The sequence below is a fragment of the Sardina pilchardus genome, chromosome 16, assembly GCF_963854185.1.
Source record: "Sardina pilchardus chromosome 16, fSarPil1.1, whole genome shotgun sequence".
In the NCBI taxonomy this organism is placed as follows: Eukaryota; Metazoa; Chordata; class Actinopteri; order Clupeiformes; family Clupeidae; genus Sardina; species Sardina pilchardus.
The window spans coordinates 16,292,798-16,318,541 of NC_085009.1; the positions used below are offsets into that span (position 1 = coordinate 16,292,798).

General features: G+C 40.4%; 3 protein-coding genes and 1 non-coding gene across 5 annotated transcripts; 2 read left to right on the top strand and 2 right to left on the bottom strand.

Annotated features, from left to right (window-relative positions):
• Positions 1–802: 802 nt before the first annotated feature.
• Positions 803–8,603, bottom strand: LOC134060388 (uncharacterized). Of its 2 annotated transcripts, none has more exons than XM_062517083.1 (5): positions 8,512–8,603; positions 6,267–6,480; positions 5,367–5,455; positions 5,226–5,248; positions 803–3,146 (listed from the first exon to the last, which is right to left on the bottom strand). In XM_062517083.1, exons 4-5 carry the CDS (start codon positions 5,234–5,236, stop codon positions 1,556–1,558), a joined length of 1,602 nt encoding a protein of 533 aa, XP_062373067.1. In that variant the 5' UTR covers positions 5,237–5,248; positions 5,367–5,455; positions 6,267–6,480; positions 8,512–8,603; the 3' UTR covers positions 803–1,555. The 2 variants fall into 2 exon arrangements, with proteins under 2 accessions (XP_062373067.1, XP_062373065.1); XM_062517081.1 differs by having other exon boundaries at positions 5,367–5,460.
• Positions 8,604–15,164: 6,561 nt separating this feature from the next.
• LOC134059537 (septin-5-like) lies at positions 15,165–18,111 on the top strand. The gene is made up of 3 exons (XM_062515982.1): positions 15,165–15,175; positions 15,269–16,002; positions 18,062–18,111. The coding sequence occupies exons 1-3, from the start codon at positions 15,165–15,167 to the stop codon at positions 18,109–18,111; spliced, it is 795 nt and encodes a 264-aa protein (XP_062371966.1).
• A 1,606-nt stretch (positions 18,112–19,717) lies between these two features.
• On the bottom strand, positions 19,718–23,787 carry b4gat1 (beta-1,4-glucuronyltransferase 1). Its single transcript, XM_062517114.1, has 2 exons — positions 22,363–23,787; positions 19,718–21,918 (listed from the first exon to the last, which is right to left on the bottom strand). The coding sequence occupies exons 1-2, from the start codon at positions 23,464–23,466 to the stop codon at positions 21,727–21,729; spliced, it is 1,296 nt and encodes a 431-aa protein (XP_062373098.1). The 5' UTR covers positions 23,467–23,787; the 3' UTR covers positions 19,718–21,726.
• Positions 23,788–24,141: 354 nt separating this feature from the next.
• trnas-gcu (transfer RNA serine (anticodon GCU)) lies at positions 24,142–24,223 on the top strand. Its single transcript has one exon. It is a non-coding gene; the product is annotated as a tRNA-Ser (tRNA).
• The last annotated feature ends 1,521 nt before the right edge of the window (positions 24,224–25,744 follow it).

The following is a 25,744-nucleotide window of genomic DNA, read 5'->3' on the forward strand; positions in this document are numbered from 1 at the left end:
TGTTTTTAGTGGCAGGCTAGAGTCTAGAAGTCTAGAGGGGAGCCCCAAAAATTGTTGGCATGTGAGCAAGGATGGATTACTGAATAGCCTACCCAAGGGGTCAAGGGGTCCTGAGACCCAAGTTGTGTGCGGTCACTACCTCAATAAGTCGAAAAGCAGAAGGCTGTGAATCTCAACAAATGTAGGTATTGCTCTTCTCCAGCTGACCATCCCAAAAACGCACCAGAATAGAGGAAATCACACCTACCAAATTCAGAGCTTTCTGGACCCCCTCTCCCTGTTTGCACCCGCTTTTGTGTTTTTTTGGGGGGGTTCTTATGCATCTCTGCCCAGGGGGATAGTAGTTCATAATGTGTCACTGCAAAACCTCAGTGTATTCATTTATAAAGTATGTATATATATATATATATACATTATAAACATTAGAGTGTGACATTTGTGTCAATAATTGTCAAGCACTCCGGGTGGTGAGACGGGGACCCCAAATCTGCTTAGGGCCCCCAAAAGGCACTGAGTCCCTACATGTAGAATGAAGTACCAACAATGTAGTCTTCTTATAACAGAAGACTGTTAGGAACACTTACCTACTGGACTTCGAAAGTCGAGATCTCACATGACATACTGTAATCGCCTTAAATGGACTTTCCTTAGAGTGAAGCTAGGGGATTATGGGTAAATGCTTCTTGTTTCTAATGTCTGTTCATTTCGAATAGCTGTTCATTGTGACTTCATTGGATGTGTGCGAGGCAGAACAATTGATTAGCAAATTGCACAACATAATAACAACAGTATAACCTTTAAGTCAAGTCAAGTCACTTTTATATAGCACATTTTACCCAAAGCGCTTTACATTGGAAGAAGTCAGGTTTGGGCAAGACGGTTGATACAAGGGGCCCAGGGATACACAGGTCTTGACTAAAACAATGTATAAAATAAGTAGAAAGAAAACATTATAGGAGTAGAAAACACAGGAGTAAAACAGTTCTAGAGTACAACAAGAAAATAAAAAGTAGTAAAAAAGTAAGGAACACGGTTAAAAGCAATACTTACATTAAAACAAAAATAAGTGAATATAAAATACCCTTACAGTCAATACACTTTATGCCATCTAGAACGTGTATTAGCTTTGTATAATTGAACGGCGTGTCGTCCATTATCCTTTTACTTAATTATGTCCTTTACTTAACAGACCTCCGAACGTTGGGAAGGCCCATTCATTTCTGCAGCATTCTGAAGAGCCGTGTAATTATGTGTTCTAGTGTATATACAGTACATCTATTTTTTTTCACATACAAAAACTACATAAAGCTACATAAGGTTAGCGGTCGAATATTGATAATGTTCACAACATTAGAAGAAAACATGCTGCTATTCCTATGCTAATTTATTGACGTTAAGTAGGTTATCCATTAATTCTACCAAAGGAGAAAATAAAGACCTTGTGAATGAAATTCAAGACTTAGTAAACTAAATTCAATACTTGTTAGGCCTTAATTTGAAAATATTAAATAATACTTTTCCAATACAAGACCCTGTGGGTACCCTGTCAATGTATCTATTTTTTGAAATTTCCCCTAAGATCCCATTGACTTGAATACTTGTCAGCTGGAGCCCTATCCTTTATTTCTTTCAGTTTCAGAACCTTCTCAGTTTGACTGGTTTCGCTCAGCTTTGTAATCAGGATATCAAAATCAACATGGATGTTCAGAGATTCTTGATGCAGGGCTATTTCATCCAGCTCAATGATGCCTTTGTATGCTTCGTCCAACAGTTGGGACATTCGCTGTCTATTTTCAGTTAACTTCTTCTCGATTTTCTCTTGCATGTCCACATGTTTCTCATAAACATCTTGAATCTCTCTCTTTAAATCTTCATTGGTTTTCTCGACATCTTCTGTGACTGGCATGTAGAGTTTGTCTTCTTTTGTGTGATCTGTATAGGAGCATCCACAAACTCTGCATATACCACCTGACATCACAGTACACCAATATGGATTGTCCACCCATGTACAGCCAGGAAAGTGGCAGTTCTTTTTGCACACATCACAGCACGTTGCCTTTTCATAGCAGACTTTAAAGTGAGCCCTGATTGGAACCTTCTTCATCTTTGTCTCCTTGGCAACATATGCGAAGGTCTCATCGTTGTCTAGTTTTGCCTTGTTTTCTTCCATAGTACAATTGATGTGCTCCACTTCTTTCTCGTCCTCATCCACCAAGTTAATGGTTATAAACAAGTCACGTAGAATTGCCTCAAGGTGTATTCTCTTCTTTAGAACATCTCCCGTCATCCTCAGACTTTGTCCTTTGACTCGTTGTAAAAACTTGAAAAGATCCTCTATGCTCTCTTCTCCTGAGCTCCAAATTCTTTTGAAAGTTTTGGCTTGATGTTCCTTGTGCGGCTGATTCTGACGGTTGTTGAATAGGAAGTGAATTGGTTCACCATCCTTATCCTTGGCACATCTTGTATCTGCATTTTTGATGGCATCAAGAGCACCTGTAGGGGGCAGTCCATCCGAGTGTGTAATGAGGAGCACTATGTTATCTTCTATATCTTTGCCAAATAAGGAGAGAACTGATTCGAAGATATAACGCTGGACATCCGTCACTCGATTCTGTGATGCTTTGATCACAAGACCAACTGCATCAATTCTATCAATTCCTCTATATGACTCAAACAGTTCACGTAAACTGCCAGCGATGGTCTTGTCATGATCCACACCTTTTGTATCTCCGTACCCTGGGGTGTCAATTATGGTCAAAGAAATCAACTTTGTCTCAACATGGATCTCGTACACTGTGACAGCCGAAGTTTGAGATACAGACTGATTTTTATTATCCTCTTCTGTGATCTCGTACCACGCTTTATTTTCAAACTTCACGCCTATCATGTAATTGACTATGGTGTTGAGGAGAGTGGTCTTCCCTGATCCTGTTTCACCCACCAGCAAAATAGTCTTTGTGACATTGTTTCTGTTTTCCTTTCCATATCTCCATCGTCTGATTTTTGCATCACGTGATGCTGAACTTTCATCGTGACGTTTCCACTGCTTTTCATGAAGATATTCTCTTGTTGTCTCAAGTCTGTAGCAAGCACGACTTCCTCTTTTAGTTGGAGTAAGGGCTTCTATTGGGCCTTTGAAGAAGTTGCTGAAAATGATGTGTGGTAACTTAAGTGATATAGACAAACATTAGCCAACATATGAATGAAATAATCTAAACACTATGCACCATATTGCCAAAAGTATTTGCTCACCTGCTTTGACTCACATATGAACTTCAGTCACATCCCATTCTTAATCCATAGGGTTTAGAGGGGAACTTGAAAACTATTTCAACCCATTTAGAAATCATTTGGATGATTAAATAGTCTTTTTCTGTGAAAATTGTGACTTTCCCAACTTCCCCTAGCGTCCCCAGGCCGAAAACCAACCTTGCAACATTGGGACTTACCGTCCCTGTAAGAGAAGTGAGGAACTAGCCTGGGTACATTATTTTCCGGCGGAAAAATTCGGTCTGGCATTGCTCCGTTGGGGCGGAACTATGTTCGACCCAGAGCTGTTCATACCAGGGGGTCAGGATTTGACTGATTAGCTTCGCCGATTAGCAAGGCACTTCCTCGTCGCCATTTTCCAGAAATACATCATGTCCGGTGCCGTTTTCCCTGCGTTTTCCTCATGCTGATTGGTGGCTGTTCCACTCTCAGCTCATGCACGAGCTTAGTGTGGGCACGAGCTCTCCTTCTGTACCTTACGTCAATCAGTAACCTGCCACTTAATTGGCTAAGTAAAACGGCACCGGAAACAAGCCCCTTGAAACGCAATGTTGAAGCCTGAAAAAAACGTTCAATTTTGGCATTTTTCACTAGCCTAGCATTCCCATTTAAATGAATGGGGGCGGGACTTGTTCACTTTCTCCAGTTCTTATAATACCTCCATGGTTCATACCAATCAAATTGTCTGGGCGGGCTTTACGCGATGATGGACAGATCACACTCAGGTTGATTTTGATTGCAACAGAAACGCTGTGGCTATAAATGCATATTATTTCCATGCAATTTGGCCTTTAATTTAGCTCACATGAAAACAGAGGTTTTATCACAGATTATCACACAGTTATTTCTGAACACTTACTGTAGATCAACGTGGTTATGTGGGAAAACAGTTTCACTTTCATCAAGGTAAAACAGCATGTTTGCGTGATGTTGTTCCCATTTGTTTGAAATGTCTGTTTGCTCCTTGGGTTGACGACACCCTTCCCCAGCTGTTTATTGCATGTTTGAATGGTTTGAAGGAATTGTTTTTAAAATTTTAAGAAAAATCCACACGCCTCAAGTCTTTGTGCAAAACCCCCCCCCCAAAAAATGCTTTACTGAGCAAGCTTTCGGTCGTTAGACTGAAAAACGAAGGAGGGGAAATGTTTTCCATAGCCTACCCTGCTACACATTTCGTTGTCTTAGATTTCGCTATCGGGTGTTATAGGCCTAGGCTACAAGTCACTGACAGCGCAATAACTTTCAAAAAAGACCTGAAGATATTTGCTTTAATACTGTAGCTATTGGCTATTTTGTTGCTCTGTTAGGTTATTGGCTATTTCGTTGCTCTGTTAGGTTAGGTCTATCCATTCAGTGCAGAGTCATCCCCCTCGACCTGTATCTGTTGAAACATGCCCCATAATCACAGCCATTATATTAGGTTCAGACTCGCATTCTGACCAGAATCGTGAGGATGACGTAGTCAGGCTAGTGAGGAACAGGAAACTCGTTTTAAATTGTGTTCCTTACCTTGTAACATCCACATTGCTCTGCTGCACTAATGCTAACCGTTTCGTTAGCTTGTAAACAAATCCATGTGCTTTATCGTTACTTTCTCCCACAGTTAATAAGAAATTGCATGCACACTTTCTCCAACAGAGGGGGAAATATAGCTAAACCTACCAAGGGGAGCTTTAATATGACGTCGGTCTGAGAGCCAGTCTTCTCGTTTTAACATCAGTGTATGACCTCACAAATGCGCTTCTGAAAGAATGGTCAAAATTTTCCATAAACACACTCCTAAATCTTGTGGAAAGCCTTCCCAGAAGAGTTGAAGCGGTTATAGCTGCAACGGGTGGACCGACGTGATATTAAACCCTATATGGATTGAGAATGGGATGTGACTGAAGTTCATACAGTATGTGAGTCAAGGTAGGTGAGCAAATACTTTTGGCAACAGTGTATTTGTTACTCACAGGGATGCCATGGGTATTACTTCCTAAAAGACAACACAAAATGGATATGATTAATGCAGAGTTCTGTTAGTAGAAAATGTAAATATTAACACACAGATAGTGTAACTTTCTTACATTTGATCTTCTTGAAAGACCACTTACCTGTTAGATAACAAAGCAAGGTTGAAAACCTTGAAGTTGATTGAGTGACAGGTCAGGAGAGTTATACTGTTTACTGGACGTAATAACACCTACACTGTGGAGAAGAAACATCAGAATGATTGCAGTTGTGACCAGTCATGCTAAACACTATAATATTGAGTAATATTTGACATTTTGATACATTTCATATTTTATAACATGCCATAAAGCTATATGTAGGTCTACCAAATTGCAGTATGATGATGCTGCATGGTGTTCTGCTATGCAAAACTAAAGCATCCCCTCCATCCCCTCCTCCTGCAACTGCTTGTAAACAACAAATCACACTTCCCAAGGCCTCTCCTTGCCCTATTCTTGAACTGCTCTAAGGCTGCGTTCAGACTGCAGACAAATCTGATTTTCGCTGTCCACACTGTTTTAAGCAAGTGTCCAAATCGGATATGGCTCTGTGAAGACTGGACCACATTACTAACCGATCTGACGAAAACAGACGTTTCTGCCATCAGGAGGAAATACTTGCTAATTCGATGTGATTAAACAGCCATGCAACTAGATGAGCGTTCATTGAATGCATGCATGTGTGTGCGCATTTGCACGACAGAAACTGAAACTACTCGGTGGGAAGCTCTGCTTCAAACTGTTGGAAGGCTATTTCATTATTTACAATGACATTTAATAGAACAACGTGGATTCTTGCACCTTCCATAGAAACAGAGCAGATACTGTATTATGCAGTGTTTAGCATTGAGTATTGTTAAGTCAAATTTTAATATAACATGGTCAAAAGACATAGCCGTAACGTAGCTCCACAACTCGAAATAGGTGTGCGATCTTGACATATACAGCATGGAAACCTGAACACTCAAACAAACAATTTTAGTTAAAGCACTTGGTAATTACTTGACTGGTGGTTGAGCTGTCAATCTCAGTATCCAAAACGAGTCCAATCAAGCGGGGCACTGGCATCTGATTCACACGCTTCTTTGCTTGCAGGGATTTTTTCCTGATATTTGGGGATGTAGGAGTTGTAGAAAGATTGAGGTCACTGCCGGTAATATCCTGAAATGTGTATTGCAGTCTCCACACTGACCCACTTCTGGCCACCAGCCTTTCTCTGATGAGTATAAAAACAGAAAACATGAAATTACAAAATGACTTAAATTATGAAAATTACCACTTCGAACGTGCATTATTTTCCTAGAAACGCACGGCGCGTCGTTGATTATCCCTTACATATTGGGGCTCCTGAAATGAAATATATCTGGTGAAATAATTAATCAGCACCCCATATCAATGTAAACGATGATTGAACTGACAACAAGCAGGTTTTGCAACAGAGGAATCAACTACTGTGGTCGAAAAACTCACACCAAACACTTGGGTATTTTATAGGGGTGCAACGGATCAAAAAATTCACGGTTCGGATCGTTCCTTGGATCAGAGTCACGGATCGGATCACTTTTCGGATCAGCAAAAAAAAAAAAACCCTTTTCCTTCTCCTGCTCATGTGTGCGACGGGATGTCGTAACGTGGCTCAAGCACTTTCACTATGTTGAAAGCCCTTGTTTTGCACAACTCAATATGGCCTCATGTCTGCACCTATAAACACACTGATAGCATTTGTGATGGCTTTAGCCCGGTTGGATTGTGCTGCAAGGGGCTGCCTAAATGCCGTGGTGATGAGTGGCTTCAAATGTGAGGGCATGCTTGATCCGTTTCCACTGTCTTATGGCTTTCTTGTGCCACAGTACCTACACACGTCATGGTTTTATCCACTAACCTTTTTCCTTCATCATTCAATTTGGTAGGGAAGCCAAAATGCTCTCAAACAGGGGATTTCAATGCCGCGGGGGCGTTCAAGCTCCTCTGTTCCTCCGCTCGCCATGACCACGTTGTGTGTGGAATGAACTTGTGCACAACAATTGTTTTTTATCAAATCAACCCGCGGATCATGTGTGTGCCGAACCAAAATAATTGATCCGAACGGATCACGGATCAATGATGATCCATTGCACCACTAGTATTTTAAGAGCAAATCAATATAAACGATGATTGAACTGAAAACAAGCTGACTTTACAACAATGGAATCAACTACTGTGGTCGAAAAACTCACACCAAACAGTTTGGTATTTTTAGACCAAATTGGCAAACCACACATTTGAAAACCACACACTGAGATGCCGTTGAACTGCCAATACCACAGAATAGCACAGCCTGACTTAGTGTATGCAACACTGAGAAGTAGAGTGAATGTATATTCTGCAGACAGAGGTGGACGTCCCGGGTTCAGAAAGCGAGGCTGCTTTAATAACAATTCTGGTGGCTTAACAAAAAATCTTGAGTCTTAATGACGATGGATGTCGATAAGTGGGCTAATGAAGGAAATCGGATCCTGAGATCAGTATAAAAAGACATATTAATAGGATAGAGGGCAGTCATCATCACATATGACGCAGGTAAGAGAAAGATTGATGTGCTATCTCGGCTAAATGTCAAAATACAGCCCAACATCACACATTATTTGGGCAATCCACTGCTGACGGATGTCTGTGTCTCTTGGGAAACAATGACAAAATAGTTCTTAGTTCCGTCGATGCTAAGAAATACACAGCAATAAGCATATGTAATTAAAATACTGCCCATGTCGCTAAAAGAAACCGTGATGCAGTTCTGCCTTATCCTGGTTTCTCATGCAAACGCATGTGGCTGTGCTAGAACTTTATTGTTAATATAACCAGGAAGGGTAAAAGCGATGATAAGACACTTCCTTAAAACATTGTTTGTAATCAAATATTTAGAATGTATTTTTAGCACATTTAATAGACAGTGGTCATTCAATGTGCTTCACATAAAGAAAAGCAAACAAATAATCAAAGAATAGTTTAAGTGAAGAATAAAAAGTACTTAAAAAGTAATAATTAAAAGACAAAAAAACAACATAGAATGAATACTTTGTGATAGTGATTTTAGTTAAGCACCCAGTGAACAGTACTTTATGGAGCTTCGCGCGCACACATTTCAGGGCCAATTGCACAACCACAGGGCTCGATAGAATCTTCAAAACAAATCACTGAATAACATAAAAATGCACAAGGAACTGTTTTTTTTTTTTTTACAACAACATTAACAATGGTGGGAAATTACCTGTGGTTTGAAGATTAGTTGAGTTGAGTTGAGTTGATGAGAATTAATGCACAGGTAAGCTGACCGTCTGGCTCAAGATGGTTAAGACAGCAGTTAGCTACTGGGAAGTTTCCCGCACATTCTGCCTTTTATCTGAGCAGTATCATATCAGGGTATGACATCGCTTACAAGCCCAGACCAATCAGAGGCCCGCATATTAACTCCAAATGCGTGAAAGAAGCTGAAGAAGCTGGGGGCAGCTGTGGCCTATGGTTAGGGCTTCAGGTTTGTAACTGAAGGGTTGCTGGTTCGATCTCTGACCAGTAGGAAAAATGTTGGTGGCCTTTAGGCTAACAGTACTGGAAGTCTTAGCAGCTTAGCAGTTACTGTAGGCCTTCCCAGGGGAACACAACGAGAAGAGAGCAGAGCAAATATGCAAAATGTTGCACACCCAAGTTTCAATGGCATTAGATATAATAATGTGAAAAGGAAAAGAACGGGACAGGGCTAGACACATATAGCACCCCCAATAATCATATAATCATGATGAATGAAATTCATACCAATACCTACACTTATGCATTCATAGCCACAACCAAATGACCATTACCCATCAAAACCATGTTTTACCATTCTGTTTTTTGGAGTCATACTACTAATTTAGTTGTCTTTAGTTGTGAGGGACTATGAGTGATGAGTGACGTTGCATGAAGAGGACTGATGGGGAGGCCACCCACCAAACCACCTACTGAATGACAACTCAGAAGGAGATAAAAGTTTCAGCAGCAGCTGCTTAGATGGCAGAGACTCGGCAAACAAAAACTATTGCCCAGGTCCTTCACTGTTCAAAGCTTTATGGGAGAGTGGTACCGGGGTGTCGCAATTTTCCGTTGACTTGGGAGCTGGAAATTTGAAACGACGATGAGGCCAATCACATCATGTATAGACTCAGTGGGTGGGCTTAACATAATACTTGACATGCGGCCATAAACTGCAACCGTTAAGCGGGATTTCCCCATCCTGCTACTGCTGCTACTTGAAAACAAGAAGATGATTGGTTGTAGCGCCATCCTATTTCGTGGAGAGGGAGTTTGAAAGACAACCGTTTATCCCACCCCTTCAATTGAGGCCTGCCTTTGTGGGTCTGGCTCACCAATCTGCCAGTATCATGAGATGAAAAACAGACCTTCACCATAATGACTCCACCTCCAAACCTCACTGTCGGTGTGGTATTCTTATCTCTTAGGGTGATGTACAGTGCCATTTCTCCTCCAAACATGGTGTGTAGTATGACATCCAAAAAGTTCCATTTTAAACTCGCCTGACCAGACTACATTCTCTCAGCATTTAGACATTTCCAAATATTGTGTAGCAAACATTAAATAAGCTTCGACATGTTTTTCTTCAGTAATAGAATCATGCGGGTGTGCATGGTAGTGGAGTGCATTTCCTTGGCTTGGGACCAAGACCACGGCCTCACTTGCATCTGTTCCTGCTACAAAAACAATCTCTCCTTCAGTTCTGACAAACAATGCAGTTTCATCACTTCAGTATTAGATACACAAAGGACAGAGTGGCGGGAGAAAAGAAGCAATGTGATTGGTTCTCCACACGGCCTCCTTATCAGACACACCTACTCACACCTATCTGACTAGCATGAGATGAGAAATATCTTGTGGCCTAAATACACCAACATTAAGAAATGTCACTTATAGAATGTTCTAAACATTTTTGTACTTACAATCCTTGTACTGAGACTATTAGAATGGTACCAAACATGAACACATTCACATTTCATAACTTATAACTACATTACAGCAAGGTAACTCCTTTGTCTTGATTGAGTTGGGCTTTTTCAACAGGTCTGATAGCCCTTGGAACTAATACATTAACATTTCACTCGGGGGAAGGGTGAAAGGATGTTCTTTTAATGCAGATTTGGGCTTAAAGCTTCATGGCTGCTACAATAGTATGAAACTCCAAATAATAAGTCTAGAATTATTACCATCACAAACAAACGACACGCCGTGCGGTTATTCAAAGTTAATGCACGTTCTAGACGGTGATATGGCCCGACGCGAAGCGGAGATTTTATATTTTATATATTTTATCATCTAGCTTGCTAGCTAACTGTAACTGCAGGGCTGCCAAGTAGCGTGAGAGTCACGCAATTTGACCCATTCTTACACCACATGCCATACTTGACATTTCTCACGCGAAATATTTCCCCATTCAGTGCACTATTTTTCATGATAATAAACTTTGGTCCTTCCCTTGCCGTGGTTCGAGCAACTCTGATTGACTGACCGCAATAACCAATCCATCAGTCCTTTGTGCCTAAATCTAACCAACCACGGAAGGCATCACGCAATAAACAAATCAGAAGCAACGGAAGGCGGGTCTTGGCGTCTCTAATTTATCTTTCAAACACAACAGCGCCGACTCTGAAAATTAGATTAAAAACGTTCTCCTGCTTTCTAGATTTTGTTCACTGTTGATTCGCTGTTTCTCCTTGAGTTTCCATGCTAACGTTATGGCTGCTAAGTCTATCATTGTCCTATACTTGTTGCAGAGCTGTGTAACATTTATTTGCCTTTTTCTTGGTAAGTTCACACTTGAAAAAGCGACTCTAATCGGAGCTGCCAAGTGTCACGCTTTGAGTGTGACAGTCAAAAAAATTTTCGCCGCCGACCCACGCATGCCATTTTCTGAAACTTGCCAGCCCTGGTAGCTGTTATCTTACTTAGTTGTAGGTAATACATTTGTAGGCCTATTAGAATTAGTCCCAAGAACACACAGATTCTCTTACACCAACCTTATTTTGTGCCTTTTATTCATGTTCAAAGATTTCGTCAGTATAAATACTTATCCTTACTCACTTCGATGCACCTCCATTGGATTGTATGCAAAAGTTATCGACATCTACGCACATCAGCCTTTATTGAAGTGGGTCTGGCTCATTAGGCAATCCAAACGTAATCATTCCCTAAAAGGACGTGGTGGGTGGGAATATTTAAATGTTTAGAATTGTGACATGTAAAACCTTGCCGATTTTGAACAGCTCACCTTGAGGGCTGAAGGCAGGATTCATTCAGAAACACATATCTCACTCAAAACAGCATGGATCGTTTTTTTTTTCTTCAAGTTTGTATGTGTGTGGAAGCACCAGAGACACACAATAACACATCAAATCCCAGAAAAAGTGTTTTTTTCATAATATGGGACCTTTAAGGATCATGTTTACTTTTCCACTTTTCCACTAAACTACACTCATTTTAAGATAATCTCAAAAGCAAAAATCAGCATAATCAACGAAACACAAAAGCTTAACGCAACCAAGCACGAAAATGCTTGCTTTAGGAAAATGGTGAACATTATGTCCTGACAAGGTAGAATTTGTGCAACCAGCACAAACACAATGATTAAACATTATGACTTTTACAATAAAACTAAGAACTCTATCTCTCACCACTGCTCAGATAAGTATCTACACATGACAGCAAGTTCAAAGGTTTACCTTTGCCTACATAATATGACGTGTTTGTGGGCGGGAGAGGTATATTTAGGAGCCTGCTTAATGTACACTTGCTTCTGAATTACTGTCCGTAGGTTTTGTAAAACATGTTAAGTCGTACATTCATACCTTTTGAAAAGAATGCAGTTCAATTTCAGACAATGAAGTATAAATTCAGCCTTGAAATCAATCTGCAAGTTGCTCGTTAAAAGAAGCTGAGTTTTGCAGGTCTATGGATAGAGGTTAGGTTACAACATGATACCTTTGAGTCACATGGTCTCTCAACCAATCATGGGGCAGGGCAGTTGAAACCGTGTTTGGCAAACTCTCTATATAGCACTCTGATCCGCGCATCAGACAAAGCCATCTAAAACTGCCAAAGAGGAGAACAAATAATTTTCTTCTTTTAACCCGCAGAATTAATCCAGCGGCACTCTTGAATCAGGTGTGAATATCATCTCTTTTACACTCTTTTCACTGAATACATCCAACCAAAGTTTCATTGGTTTAATGTTAAATCTCATCGGTGTGTAGCCTACATTGTGAATATTAGTAGAGGTAGGGGGAAATAATATATTCTTTGAGGGATTTGTTTTATTATTGCTTAATATGGATGTCTTCTATATATGTGGTTTATGTAAGTGTCCTCTCAATGAAGATTTTGGAGTTAGAGAGAGGTATCCACAACCTTCCGGTAATAATAACTACACTATTAAGCATTTGTAAAATAGCCTATTAAATGCTTCCTCATTTGTAAAACATTGTCCCTACATTAATTCTAATCAGTAAATCATTAGCAGACACAATTAATGGTTTGTTCATAGGAAATCAGCCTATATATGTTTCTGAATTGTTTAATATTGTGCAATACTAATATTTTATTAATTAAAGGAATAGTTCGGTATTTTACACTTTAAGCCCGTTTTCTGTATTGCCTAGCATGAAAACGAGTGTTTGACACCGAAATCTCGACGATTGAGCCTGTTTGTGGAATATGGCAGCTTTGGAATGGAGCTCTGTAAGGCTTTAACATTGCTCGCTTTGTGCATGGACTATTCTGTCCTTAAAACACCCCTAAATGTTCGTTTTTAAAAATGTGCAGCTCACCGAGTGGTTACTGGTCTTCAACAATCTTCTATGGCAAGTTTCGCAGTGAAATTCAAATTCTGTTGTGTTATATTAGGCACAGACTGTTGTGAGGTATCTGAAAAAGTACTTCCGGGATTTCTAGAATCCCTGATAAAAGATGACAGAAGCTGTATTTCGCTTAAACTTATTAACTGTTAGTTAACCTTAAGAAAACATGCAAACCAATTGCCTTGAAATTACAGACTAATTTGGAATAGGAATTGCAAATTGTACAAACAAATGCTTATTTAGTGAAGAACACTTACACTACAGAGAATTCCAATTTAAACTTGGTTATTTCAAGTAAAGTATACTGTGTTTATTAATCACAACATGTCTATTGAAGATGTGCAAACTAATGCTACATGCCACAATGCACTTCCAGAATGCCACAGTCTTGGCCCACATATTTATTCAAATATTACATATAAATCCTTACTTAAATTCAATTTTAAATCACAATGAAGTGGCAATGACACTAACAGTTATATATAATATTGTTGTGTAATTTAAAGGAAATGTGTAGGATTTTGGCCTAGGACTGCAATGACTTTCAAAATACTGTAGAGCGGTGTATCCCATCCCCTCCCCTCCCCTCTGAGTCGCGGTTGCCAGCTAGGCTGCAGGATCCAGCAGGAACGTAGGCTGCTACAGCTTTCAATGGCAAGTTTTTTCCTCAGCGTCTCAGCATAATGACAGCGAAACAGACTCTGACAATGCACATTAGCAATGACTACTCGCCATTTTTATTTCACCAAAAATTCCTTAGCCTATACCTTTTCAAATTGATGTCCCACCTCCTCCATATGCACTAACATAAAGTTACTTTGCACAAACATGCATAATAACGATCACAAACCCGGTACCGGGTTTTTACTGTACTTTCCCCCCGTCTATAAAATAACTTTTGGGTCATTCTGTGTCAAATCACCCAGTGGCGGAAAGTGACCATCTCCGAAAAAATCTGATAAAAATCACAGGTGTTTGTAGACTAAACCTATGCATGAATCTTAAATAGTATAGCTGTATCACTAACAGTTCAAAAACTGCAGCCCTTTGAAGCTTCATTTTAAGCATTGTGGTGAACAATCCTTTTTGTTCAACTTGCAACATTATTGGCTCTTTTGGTATTTCACTCACATTAGTGAAACTATGAGAATACAAGGACATTTCCCTATTGAATTAAAAAATCCAATCAGATGTGACGTATCTTGTGTAATTTCCCCTGAAAATAGCTATAGATTCATTATGTGAAAAGACATCACTTTTGAAGGCTTCTCATTCGAAAAGTATGTGCCACAAATGTATTAGATTTTTTTGCCACTCATATGGACTAAGGTCATGTCCATGCATTAACTTTGGTTGTAATCATTATCATATTGTCAGGGCATTTTGTTTTAATTGGGCTTGAATTTCAAACAGCCCATTTTCGTCTTCTCATTTCACCATGTGGACAGTTAACAGGATTTTTTTTTTTTATTTAACCATGTATCATTCTGTATGTGAGGATCATCTGTCCAAATGATGGGCTTGGTGCTGAGTTTCTTTATTGGAGATATGATTTTTAAAAAAATATTCTCTATAAATCCACTGAACTTGCATTGGATCTGCAGTACCACATGAAGTGCTCTTTTAATACAATGGAAGTGAATGGAAGAGTAAGAGAGTCACTTGTTTGCTGCACATATCCAATCTAAACACACATTTTATGGTTCAATTGCTCCAAGTAATTATTGCAACATGAACATCATAGGCCTACTACTCATAAATAAATCTTATTTAGAGAAATTGCATCACTTGTAATACAAATGTATATACCTACAACTAAGTGACTAAGTGAGATAATTGGCTATGTTATGCCATACTGAAGTTTAACAGTTAGCTAGCAAGCTTTCCCAAGTTTGCCTACTGTTCCCTTTAGAACAACTTCACACTGGTGTCAACTTCAAGGTCTCACCCATGCTTATTCAAAATTATCACAAAAGAAATTAATCAGCATCCAATGTGTGTTGTCTTTTAGGAGGGAATAACCATGGCATACCTGTGAGTAGCAAATATTCTGTTTATAGATTATTTTATAGATATTATTTATGATAATACACGTACATCACTAACAATTCTACAAATAATTTTCAGCAACATCGACTTAACATCCCTCCCTCAGCGACAATCAGGAAATTGCATTTGCTATACACTCAACACAAAAAGAGAATATCTTAATGAAAAGGAGTGGAAACATCACGATGGAAGTCCAGCATCGAATGATGCAAAAATCAGACAATGGACATTTGGAAAGGAGATTGAAAACAAAATCAACAAAACTATTTTGCTTGCGGGGGAAACAGGAACAGGGAAGACCACTCTCATCCACACCATGGTCAATTACATGTTAGGAGTGAAGTTTGAAGACAAAGTTTGGTTTGAGCTCGCAGAAGAGGAGGAAAAAGGCCAGACTCTGTCCAAAACATTGGCTGTCACAGTGTACAAGATCCATATTGAGGAGCAGGAATCTTCTTTCACCATTATTGATACCCCAGGGTACGGAGACACACAAAGTGAAGATAATGGCGAGGCCATCGCTGAAAATTTATCTGAGCTGTTTGAATCATATGGAAAAATTGAAAGAATTGATACAGTTGGTCTTGTGGTAAAATCATCAGCGAATCGACTGACAAAATCTCAGCGTTACATCTTTGACTCCATTCTGTCCTTATTTGGCAAAGATATAGAAGATAACATAGTCCTCCTCATTACACACTCCGATGGACTGCCCCCTACAAATGCAATTGATGCCGTCAAAATGGCAAACGCAAGATGTGCCAAGGGTGACGATGGTGAACCAACTCACTTCCTATTTAACAGCCGACAATGTGATCCATACATTGAAACCTATGCGGCAACATACGAAAACCTTTGGACATTAGGAGAAGCGAATAGAAAGAAGTTCTTTGAATTTGTACAAAATGCCAAAGGAAAAAGCCTGAAGATGACGGGACATGTACTAAAGACCAGAAAACAACTTGAGGCATTCCTAAATGAATTGAAGAGAAGCATTAATGAGGTGAATGAGGGGGAGAAAGAACTGGAGCACATCAAAAAAGAGGTGACCGAAAACAAGGCACAACTAGACAACGAGCAGAATTATAGGATTTCCATTCCAAAGGTAATACAGAAGAAGGTTCCTATAAAGGATCACTATAAAAGCTGTGATGAAAGGGCAATGTGCTGCGATTTGTGCAAAATGAACTGTCATTTCCCTGGCTGTACATGGGTAAACAAGTTGTATTGGTGTCATGTGATGTCAGGTGGTATATGCAGTATATGTGGATGCTCCCATGAAAAACACACAAAAGAATACAAATTATACATGCCACATCCCGAAACTGTCATCGAGACAGCTGAACATATAAGGGAAAGATATGAGAAGGATCATGGGAGAAGTGTGGATATGCAATCGACCATTGAGAAGGCGCTAACTAAAAATAAAGAGCAAATGTCCAAACTGTTAGAAGATGCATACAATGTCATCATTGAACTGGATAAAATAGCCCTGTATCAGAAATCTCACAACATCCATGCTATTATGGATATTGTGATTGAGAAGCTGTGTGAAACCAATCAAAATGAAAAGGTTCTTAAACTGAAGGAAATAAAGGAGAGGACTCCAGTTAGCATGATTTCATTGTGGAAGAGAGGTGGCTGCTAAATTATAATACAGATCAGTATGACATTTTATAATGATCATAAGTAGGCCATCAGATAATAACCAAGCCATAATCATTTGTAATACATTTGTCTTGTATTGTGAGATTGCAGTATTGTCGTTATAGCCAATATGACTGGTAGACCTTATTCATATTAGACCTTACCTGATTATGAAGATGTCTCTTCTAGGGGTGAAAACACAATTTGTCAACTGAATGAAATGTGTTGAAAATGTTATGTTGTTTTTGTGTTTGATTGTAAAGTTATCACAAGTTATGATATACTATTTCACAATGATTTGTTGCCAAACAAACTGCTAATTCATTTACTGCTTTAAAGTCTCTGGGTTCTTTTTTCAGTGTTTAAGAAACAAGCTTTTACCATTGTTTCCTGTTTTAATCAAGGATTTATGTTGTTAAATTGAAAAAAAAAAAAAAAACGAATGAATTATCTCAATAAAAGTCCAATTGTCTAAACAATGGAGCTGTTATGGTCATTTTGTATTTTTATCGCCTATCTCAAGATTATGGTTCCACAGGCCTATGTCAATGGAGATGGCAGATATTTACACAATTAATTCACAGATTATTCATCAGTGGAATTAATGGCATCAATGCAAAAACAATAATAAATGAAGATAAATTGTATATACCCTATATGTGTACTCTATATATGACGAACATCAGTGCAGCACTCCACCACAGTTACCAATGGTGTGTGAAGGAAACCAGTCACTGAGCTGCAGTGATGTTTGTCTTTCTTTACAGTTCTCTCGTCCTCTCAACAGAACTCTGAACATCGTTCATAGTGGCCATTGGGTCCTTGGTTACAGATCTGACCAAGGCCCTTCGTCCCGGATTAGGCTACTCAGTTTGGCTGAGCGGCCAAATCTTGGAAGACTGTTAGTAATTAATAAAATTAAAACCCTCCAGCTTTTTTTCATTGCCGAGTTCATTGCCCCCCTTCAGAGACCCTCAAAAATCAAACAATTCATGGCTGAAAATGACTGAACTTACAATGGCTACTCTTATCCTGATACAGATATAAACATAAGCTTTACATTCACATAGAGCCTATAGGTTCCCTAGTTTTACAGACCAAAAGTTGAAGATGAAGCATTGAAATTATGAGGATGCACTAGGGGGTTATCAGAAGCACTGAAATCAGAATTTTCATCCCTCTAAATTTTGGTCATTTTTAAGAGCCATTATCTCGCATGTGCAGTGGCTTTAGGGGATGGTTTTCCTGTTGCTGGAGAGAGCAAAATCTACTGATTCAAAAACAGTTGTCGTCCAATTTTTGGCACTGTGTGAAAACCATACATAATTGTCAAAACAAGCTTTAATTAATTAGAAATGTTGATCTGGGCTCTCTATAACAAACAGCAGCTTCACTCTGTTAATCATGCTGATGACAAGCGGACATTTGCATAATGTACCTGCTTCATACACAATACTCTTCGTCCCATTCCATTTCCCTACATAATGCACATTACTGTTGCTTGCACCATCACATTGCTCCTAATATATGCACATTGTTTGTAGGCCTTTTTTGATGACTCCCTTGACATTACTGCTTAGGCTGCATAACTTAAACAAAATGGTCCTTTGAAATCTGACAACACGAACAAGGAGCTTCAACTAATCAGTTTGCGAACTGAGGTCTGATCTCAGCAGCTGCCTCCTGCTGGCTGACTTCCATATAGGCTGCCTTGTGATTTGATGAGCACTGCAGACATGCACACTCCCAGGCATCCTCAAGTCTACTGGACATTAACCTTCACAAATAGTCTTACAACTGTACATATTATTTCCTTTTCCCGCTCACATACACAAACAAGGCAAAGCAGGCAAAAGGGATAACTATATTGTGTGGCGGAATAACATTGGGAGCACTTAGACTCTGCGCAGTAATATCCTCACTCCAAAGTGAAACTGAAAGTGCAAAAGTGAGGATATTACTGCGCCACACAATATAGTTATCCCTCTTACCTGCTTAGAAATGCACCACGTTTTATTTTGTCTCACCATACTTGGTCGTGTGACTACTCGTGTAACTGTATTTAATAGGGAAAACATGGAGGTGTTTGGTCGCTTCTAACTTCATCTCTGTTTGGATCCTTATGAATGCATTGGGCTAGCTAAGTGCTATCAAAGTTGCGCCGTGCGCCAGAGCCAGTGAGTGCATTGAAATGTGAGAGGTATGTATCAACTTGTCTTAGTTAAGGGAATAACGTTGTTTAGTATAAAAAAATTGGTGAAGTGTTCCTTTAAAAGAAAAAAAAATATTATCGAAGCATTTATTAGTAATACCGTGGAAATAAGTAGAAATGTGAATATATCGTTGGCATGTTTACAATTTTCAGTTGGGGGTCTGTGCTCCTTGTGAAAAAAGATAGTCTGGAGCCCTGTGCTTCACCACACAATATCCCATTCCATTTTCCTACATGATACATATTACTGCTGCTTTCACCATCACATTGCACATTCTACATTGTCTGTCTTGTTCACAGCTGTATATGACTTGTATATTGTCCTAAATAATGTGCACATTGTTTGTAGGCCTTTTTTTGAGGACTCTCTTTAAATTACTGCTTAGACCATCTAAGTTATACAAAAGGGTCTTTTGAATTCTGGCAATACGAACAAGGAGCTTCAACTAGTCAGTTTGCGAACTGAGGTCTGATCTCAGCAGCACCTGTAGATCTACCGCCTCCTGCTGGCTGATTTCGATATAGGCTGCCTTGTGATTTAATGTCATCCTCAAGTCTACTGGACATTATTAACCTTCTCATATACAATTGTACACATGCATATTTCCCTTTTCCCGCTCAAATACACAAATAAAACAAACAATCAAAAGAAAACAACAACACTAGGGTCAATGATAACAACTTTTATTAAGATACCAAACCAAGGCAAAATATCAACTAACAAACAGATAAATAACTGCTTCCCTTGAACTACAAAAACAACACAAAATAATTTTGCAAGCAGTAACTTGTGGTGGGTTTGATTGCATTAAGCACTGGTAGTGTCATTAGGAGCAACAATGGACTGAAGTGAACTATGCAGGACACTGCTGCAGGAACGGATGCAAAGGTTACAAACGAACAGAAGCACTAACGTAAAAACCTCAGAAAGTTTATACTTGCAGTGCAATACAGCAGAGCCAGTGCATTAAAAGCCATGATAAGAGATTTTAATACCGCAACCTCAAAATTATGTTTTATGTCGATTTGTCACTAAATATATAGAACTTTGTCAATAAATATAGCAAAATCACAATACAAAAGAACTATGTATTCTAATCATATAGCAACAGTTTAATCAGACACTTAAAAATCATGTGTGGGAGGAGGCATGATATGCTCTTTACTGTTTTTTTTTTAAAAAAACATCTCTTACAGAACACATGAGTGTATTCCAAACAAACACACAAAAGCAACACATAGTTCAACTAATGTTTAGCTTATCTGAAAATCCCACCACATTCACCACCATCAGTGCAAACACACAAAGGAAGATAAAAGATAAAAATCACCACAATTTGCTCAGTTTGTAGTGTACTTAAATATCTAACCTCAGTCAATCAAAAAGGCATGTCAATCAAAGAAACACTGTCAGGGGTGACCCCCTGACCCAATGCACAACATATGGGCAAACTGTCAACCCTCAAGAGGGCTGTAATGTCAATAGAATAGTCACTGAATGAAAAAAACAAAACAATTTCCAGTCTTCCAAGTGTGCAAGTCCAACAAAATTTCCACAGGTCTGACCGATCTTCCACTGTCCATATCCTCGAGACATCAGCAAGCCAATTCAACAGGCAGGTGTGCAATCTCATTTCGTGCCATTTTGGGAGTATTTGTTCATAGACTAGACTGTTATCTCAAGGATCAATCATAATACTGCGATTAAAAGATGGATGCTGAACAGAGCATTGTGAGATTTCTCTGAGAGTCCACACATCCTCTATCGTGATCCACTGTTGGTACCTAGTGGTTCCTGTTTTCATTTCTTGAGTTTGGCGGCGATATCGGTAACGGAAAGCAGAGGCCTGTCAAGGCATGAACTCTGAAATGGGCGAGACCTCTGAAGTGAAATTGAATAAACCAACCACATGCAACCAATGTTCATTTCTGATCTATCTATGCATCTATCTACATATCTATCTATCTGTCTATCTATCTTTTATTAATTAACTCCAGCCTGACTGCCCCTTCCTGTGTCTGACCACAGTGTGTATGCACTGTCAGCAAACTACATTGCCAAACTCGCACCCTGCATGTTCTCTAAACAGTGTTCTCCATGTTGGCCAGTACAGTTCTGTTTTGTGTCCATTGTGAAAACAGGTGGTACCATTGATATTAGTGCTACATGGTTTTATAATTTTAACAAGCATGACATGTGTTTATCATTCAAGACATTTATGAAATTATACAACATATGTTTTGAAAAAAATCTTATAAGCATACTAGCACACTGGACACAAGTGAATTAAGTTGTGTTCTTGTGATTTAGTGTTTGACTCAGTAACAGTTAATCAATGTAAACATGACCTGGAAACTAAAACCAATCTCCCTGTTTACATGTTCTCACTTAGATTGAAAAACTATCCACTCAAAATAAAAAAAGGCAAAAAAAAAGAAAGGGAAATCCACTTTGAATTTTGTGCGTCTTTACTACTGTCTTTACATCGTTGGGGAATATGTTGTTGTTTTATTTGTGGTTTGTCGTATTAATGCTTTATGCTGTATTTTGTTTTTTAGCAATTATGTCCATATAATTTCTGTACAGTTTTGGTTTCAGAGGGGTCTAATGGAAGCCTTCACAGTAGTGTGTGTGTGTGTGTGTGTGTGTGTGTGTGTGTGTGTGTGTGTGTGTGTGTCAGCAACGTCTGGGAGAGGACGGGTACTTGGTCTTCAGGCCTTCCTTGAAGCTGCGGAACAGCACGCGGTTCCTTCGGTTCTCCTCGTCCTTGCGGCTGTGGAACTCGCCCTGCACCTTGAAGCCCCGGTGCACCACAAACGCCGAGTTGAGCACGGAGAACCGGTAGCCAGCTATGTGCAGCTCACAGGCCTGGAAGAGAAGATGAAAGAGCAAAGGAGAAAGAGTGGAGAGAACCGGAGGACAAGGAGAGGAATGGTCCAAAAAAGGGGGGAAGCAAGAGAGGGTGTGAAAAGGGTGAAAATGTTATTACAATCTTTTTACCTTTTTTCTCATCTTTTAGTGTGAATATCAAAGATCGTCAATTTGTGTGTGTCCTGGATGTGAAGACGTTCATTGTATATTGAACAAAAGGACAGCCTTTCCGTGGGATTTTGCCTTCACTATGTGGCCAACTGTTGGCCTTTCCCGTTTCTCAAAAGATGTCTGTGTATACATACTATTTTTCGTGTGTGTGTGTGTGTGTGTGTGTGTGTGTGTGTGTTCATTTACACATTCGTATGTGTGGGTGTGTGTGTGTGTTCATTTACACATTTGTATGTGTGTGTGTGTGTGTGTGACTTTCCCAAACCCCACCTGGCTGATACGGTTGAATCCATACTGCCTGAAGTTCTCGTCGTACAGTGGCACGGACCGCGCGCTGATGTAGAAGGGCTCCCACGGGTCGACCCAGTTCAGCGTGTAGGCCACGTCCAGCTGGTCCGGCCCGTGCTCGTGCTGGTTCACCCACCGCGAGTAGTTAGTGGGAGCCTGGCACCGTGGGCACAGCTCCTCGTAGAAGGGCCTCACTTCGCCCACCTGGTACAGCTGCACCAGCTCCGACTTGGTGGCCGGGAGCTTTCGCGTGTGGCGGATCTCAAAGGCAGGCAGCACGAACACTTCCTCTGTATTCGCCCTCCGCCTCGCCACCATGTCGAGGAACTGCTGGTGCAAGCTATCGCTGGGAACCATGTCCATGTCGATGACCAGGATGAAGGCGGCATCTGTGCCACTGCGGGCCACGTTACGCAGTAAGTTGTTAGGGTAGGAGATATTGCTTCCGATGGCATAGTTTTTATACTTGTCTCTGTGAGAACCTAGCTTGGCAAATACCCCAGCACAGTCTTCGAGGCCTGAGAAATGCTCTCGGTCCTGTTCAGGGAAACTCGCGGTTTCCTCCGACGGGCAGACCAGGTGGAAGTCCACCAGTGCTTGGATGTGAGGGCAAAAGATGCTGAGGGCGTACACGAGCGCTGTGGCGAATTTGACATCTTGCCCGTGTGCAAAAATGGCAATAGAGAGGGGATTTTTCCAACGCTCCAACAGGGAGTCTAGATGGTGCAGATTGTTTATGGTGGTGTGCGTAGCAAGCACAAGTGTGTTCGAACTTGTGCCTGATCCAGGCTTTTGATTGGTCGAAAAGTCACTTTTTACCAAGTTTTTATAAACTCGGTACTGCCCGCTGGCGTCGAAAATGCCGCCAGTAGACAGAGAGTACCGGAGGTGTTCTTTTTTAGAGTTCTTCTCGGACTGGTGGGCATTTCTCTTGCTTCCACCACCAAACAACTCGAAGTATTTATAGCGCTGCTGTTTACCGTGGAATCTCGACAGGAATGACAGATAGATCAACTGCAATAACGCTACAATGAACAGGGCACTCAGTATCACTTTGAAAACGGAACATTTTTTCGAAAAATGCATTATAGAAGTTAATGTGGGAGACGGTAACAGCTGTTATCATCTGTCTCGCACGCTAATTAGTAACGTTTGTGTTCCGCATCAGCAAGGCACAGCTAGCTTAGCTCGCTGCTGGTTGCATTGAAGCTTGCCTTGTGGTTCTCCCCCAGATGTATAACGTTACCTGTTTGCATGCACTCGTTGATATGTCCGTGCCACTGGAGTCGGGGTGGTAATTAGCCACGTCATATTTGTATTTCGACACCATGTCAATTACACTCGGCAAAAACCGATTATGAACATTTCAAAACAGCGAAACGCTCCAAGGTAACTCGGCGGCGGCTACGTGGGATGATGCGGCTGGTGCGTGCTCCTGCGTGCCGTAATGATCTTAAGAGAGGAGCAAGACAAAACAGGGTATTACTTTAGCTTTAAAAATACCGATATTTAAGTCATTCAATTCCATTTTAAATTAATTTTGGTGTAAGCCTCTATCCTTAATTGACATTATAATGTAATTCTATTTTTGAGGGTATTCTGTGTGAGTTTGTGACATTAGTTCAGTGTAGGAACCAACATAACCACAACTGCTCATGTTATCTTACCTCACAGTTTTTGAAAAATGTGACATGCAGAAAAATCAGAATATCGTGGTCGCATTTCTACAAATATTATGGTTATCTGTTTTGGCGCACATGAGACGAGGTGGCCGAGTGGTTAAGGCGATGGACTGCTAATCCATTGTGCTCTGCACGCGTGGGTTCGAATCCCATCCTCGTCGGTACATCTTTTCAGGATTAGAATGATCCCTGAGAAAATAATCCTGGCGACATATCCCAGGAGTGCAGCACCATACCAGCCTGGTAGTTCAAACTCGACAACCTAGGGTGCCTCTCAACATCCCTCCTCGATCCTCGTAGCCTGATTACCATCGACTTTCAAAGGCTCTGCGAGACTTTAGTCTGACCAACAGCCTGTGCTAACACGGTTTCTTGCCAGCGCTGGTTGACCCGCCTCCTTTAAGTGCCTCGATTTGCTACTGGTAGATGTCAGAAAGCGGATTGCCGAGTTTAAACCAATAACAACACTCTTTCCGCTGCCTTGAACACGCCTCTACCCAGAGACGTTGGAGCTGCTCAAAGTTGATTGGTTCTCGACCAAAGGGGGCAGTTCCGCAGATTTCGGGAACTCAGAAATCCTTCTCAATGAGCAGTTGACCAGACCAGCAGCAAAAGCCTGAAGGCGTTGCGTCACTGGGAGGGCGTGCCAGGCTACGATCCTCGGCCCTCCAGGCTCGTTCCAACTGATCTGTAACTAACACTGGATAGACTATCCCATAGCTGCTGCCTTATTCTTTATTTAGATCAGTGAGGACGAGGGCCGAGGAGGGAAGGCAGGATCTATAAAACACAAATGAGAGGCACCCCTAGTGTCTCAATCTAGGTGAAATGGGTGTGACCTCAAGAAAAGAGAGCTATGTGAATGTGAGCAATGGGATTAAGCTTCTCGATTGATTGTGTCAGCCAAGGTCCAATTCAATGTTCTGGCAAGTTATTATAATTTCAGTAGCATGATTTTCAGGCTGTGGTTGTGTCCAGAAGTCAAGCGTGCACGCTGGATAGTACCTTCTTTCCAGTAGCGTCTTAGTTAGCTTGCTCCTCAGTATGCATCCCTACCTACTTTTGGACAGCACTAACTAGTTGGCATCAACTGACTCGGGGAGGGGGGGTGTGTTGACGATTTGCATGACGTGTGGAGCTTGACCTGCGCTGCGCAATGGATTATGGGATATCTGAGGGCAAAAAAGATGCATCGATGCATGCTTGGAAATCATGCCAAACGAAGTACCCAACTAGTGAGAGCGCTTGACTTTCGGACAGTCTATTCTGACGTAACTTCCGGAAAATGCACGCTGCCCAGCGTGCGTACTGATGTTTCAGACATAGCCTGTGATTCTGCAGTGGTGAAAATGGTGCTACGAGAGTGCCTTTGAGGCCAAAGATGTGTATTTTATATACAGTACAACCTTTAATTCATGAATAATACACATCTGAACTGTTTATGTGTGCCTCATCTCATTCTACACTAGAGGTTTGAACTCAGTCCTCACAGTCAAATGAAATCACTTTAGTATTTAGAGCTACAGATGAAGTATGACCATTTTCCACAGTGCAATAAACTCACAAATAAAGTATTATACAAAGCTATTTTGACAACTTTACATGCATGTCCAAAATGACAACGACCGCTCAGTTTCAACTTTTTTTAATTATTATTTATAAACAAAAACAAAAGGCAAACA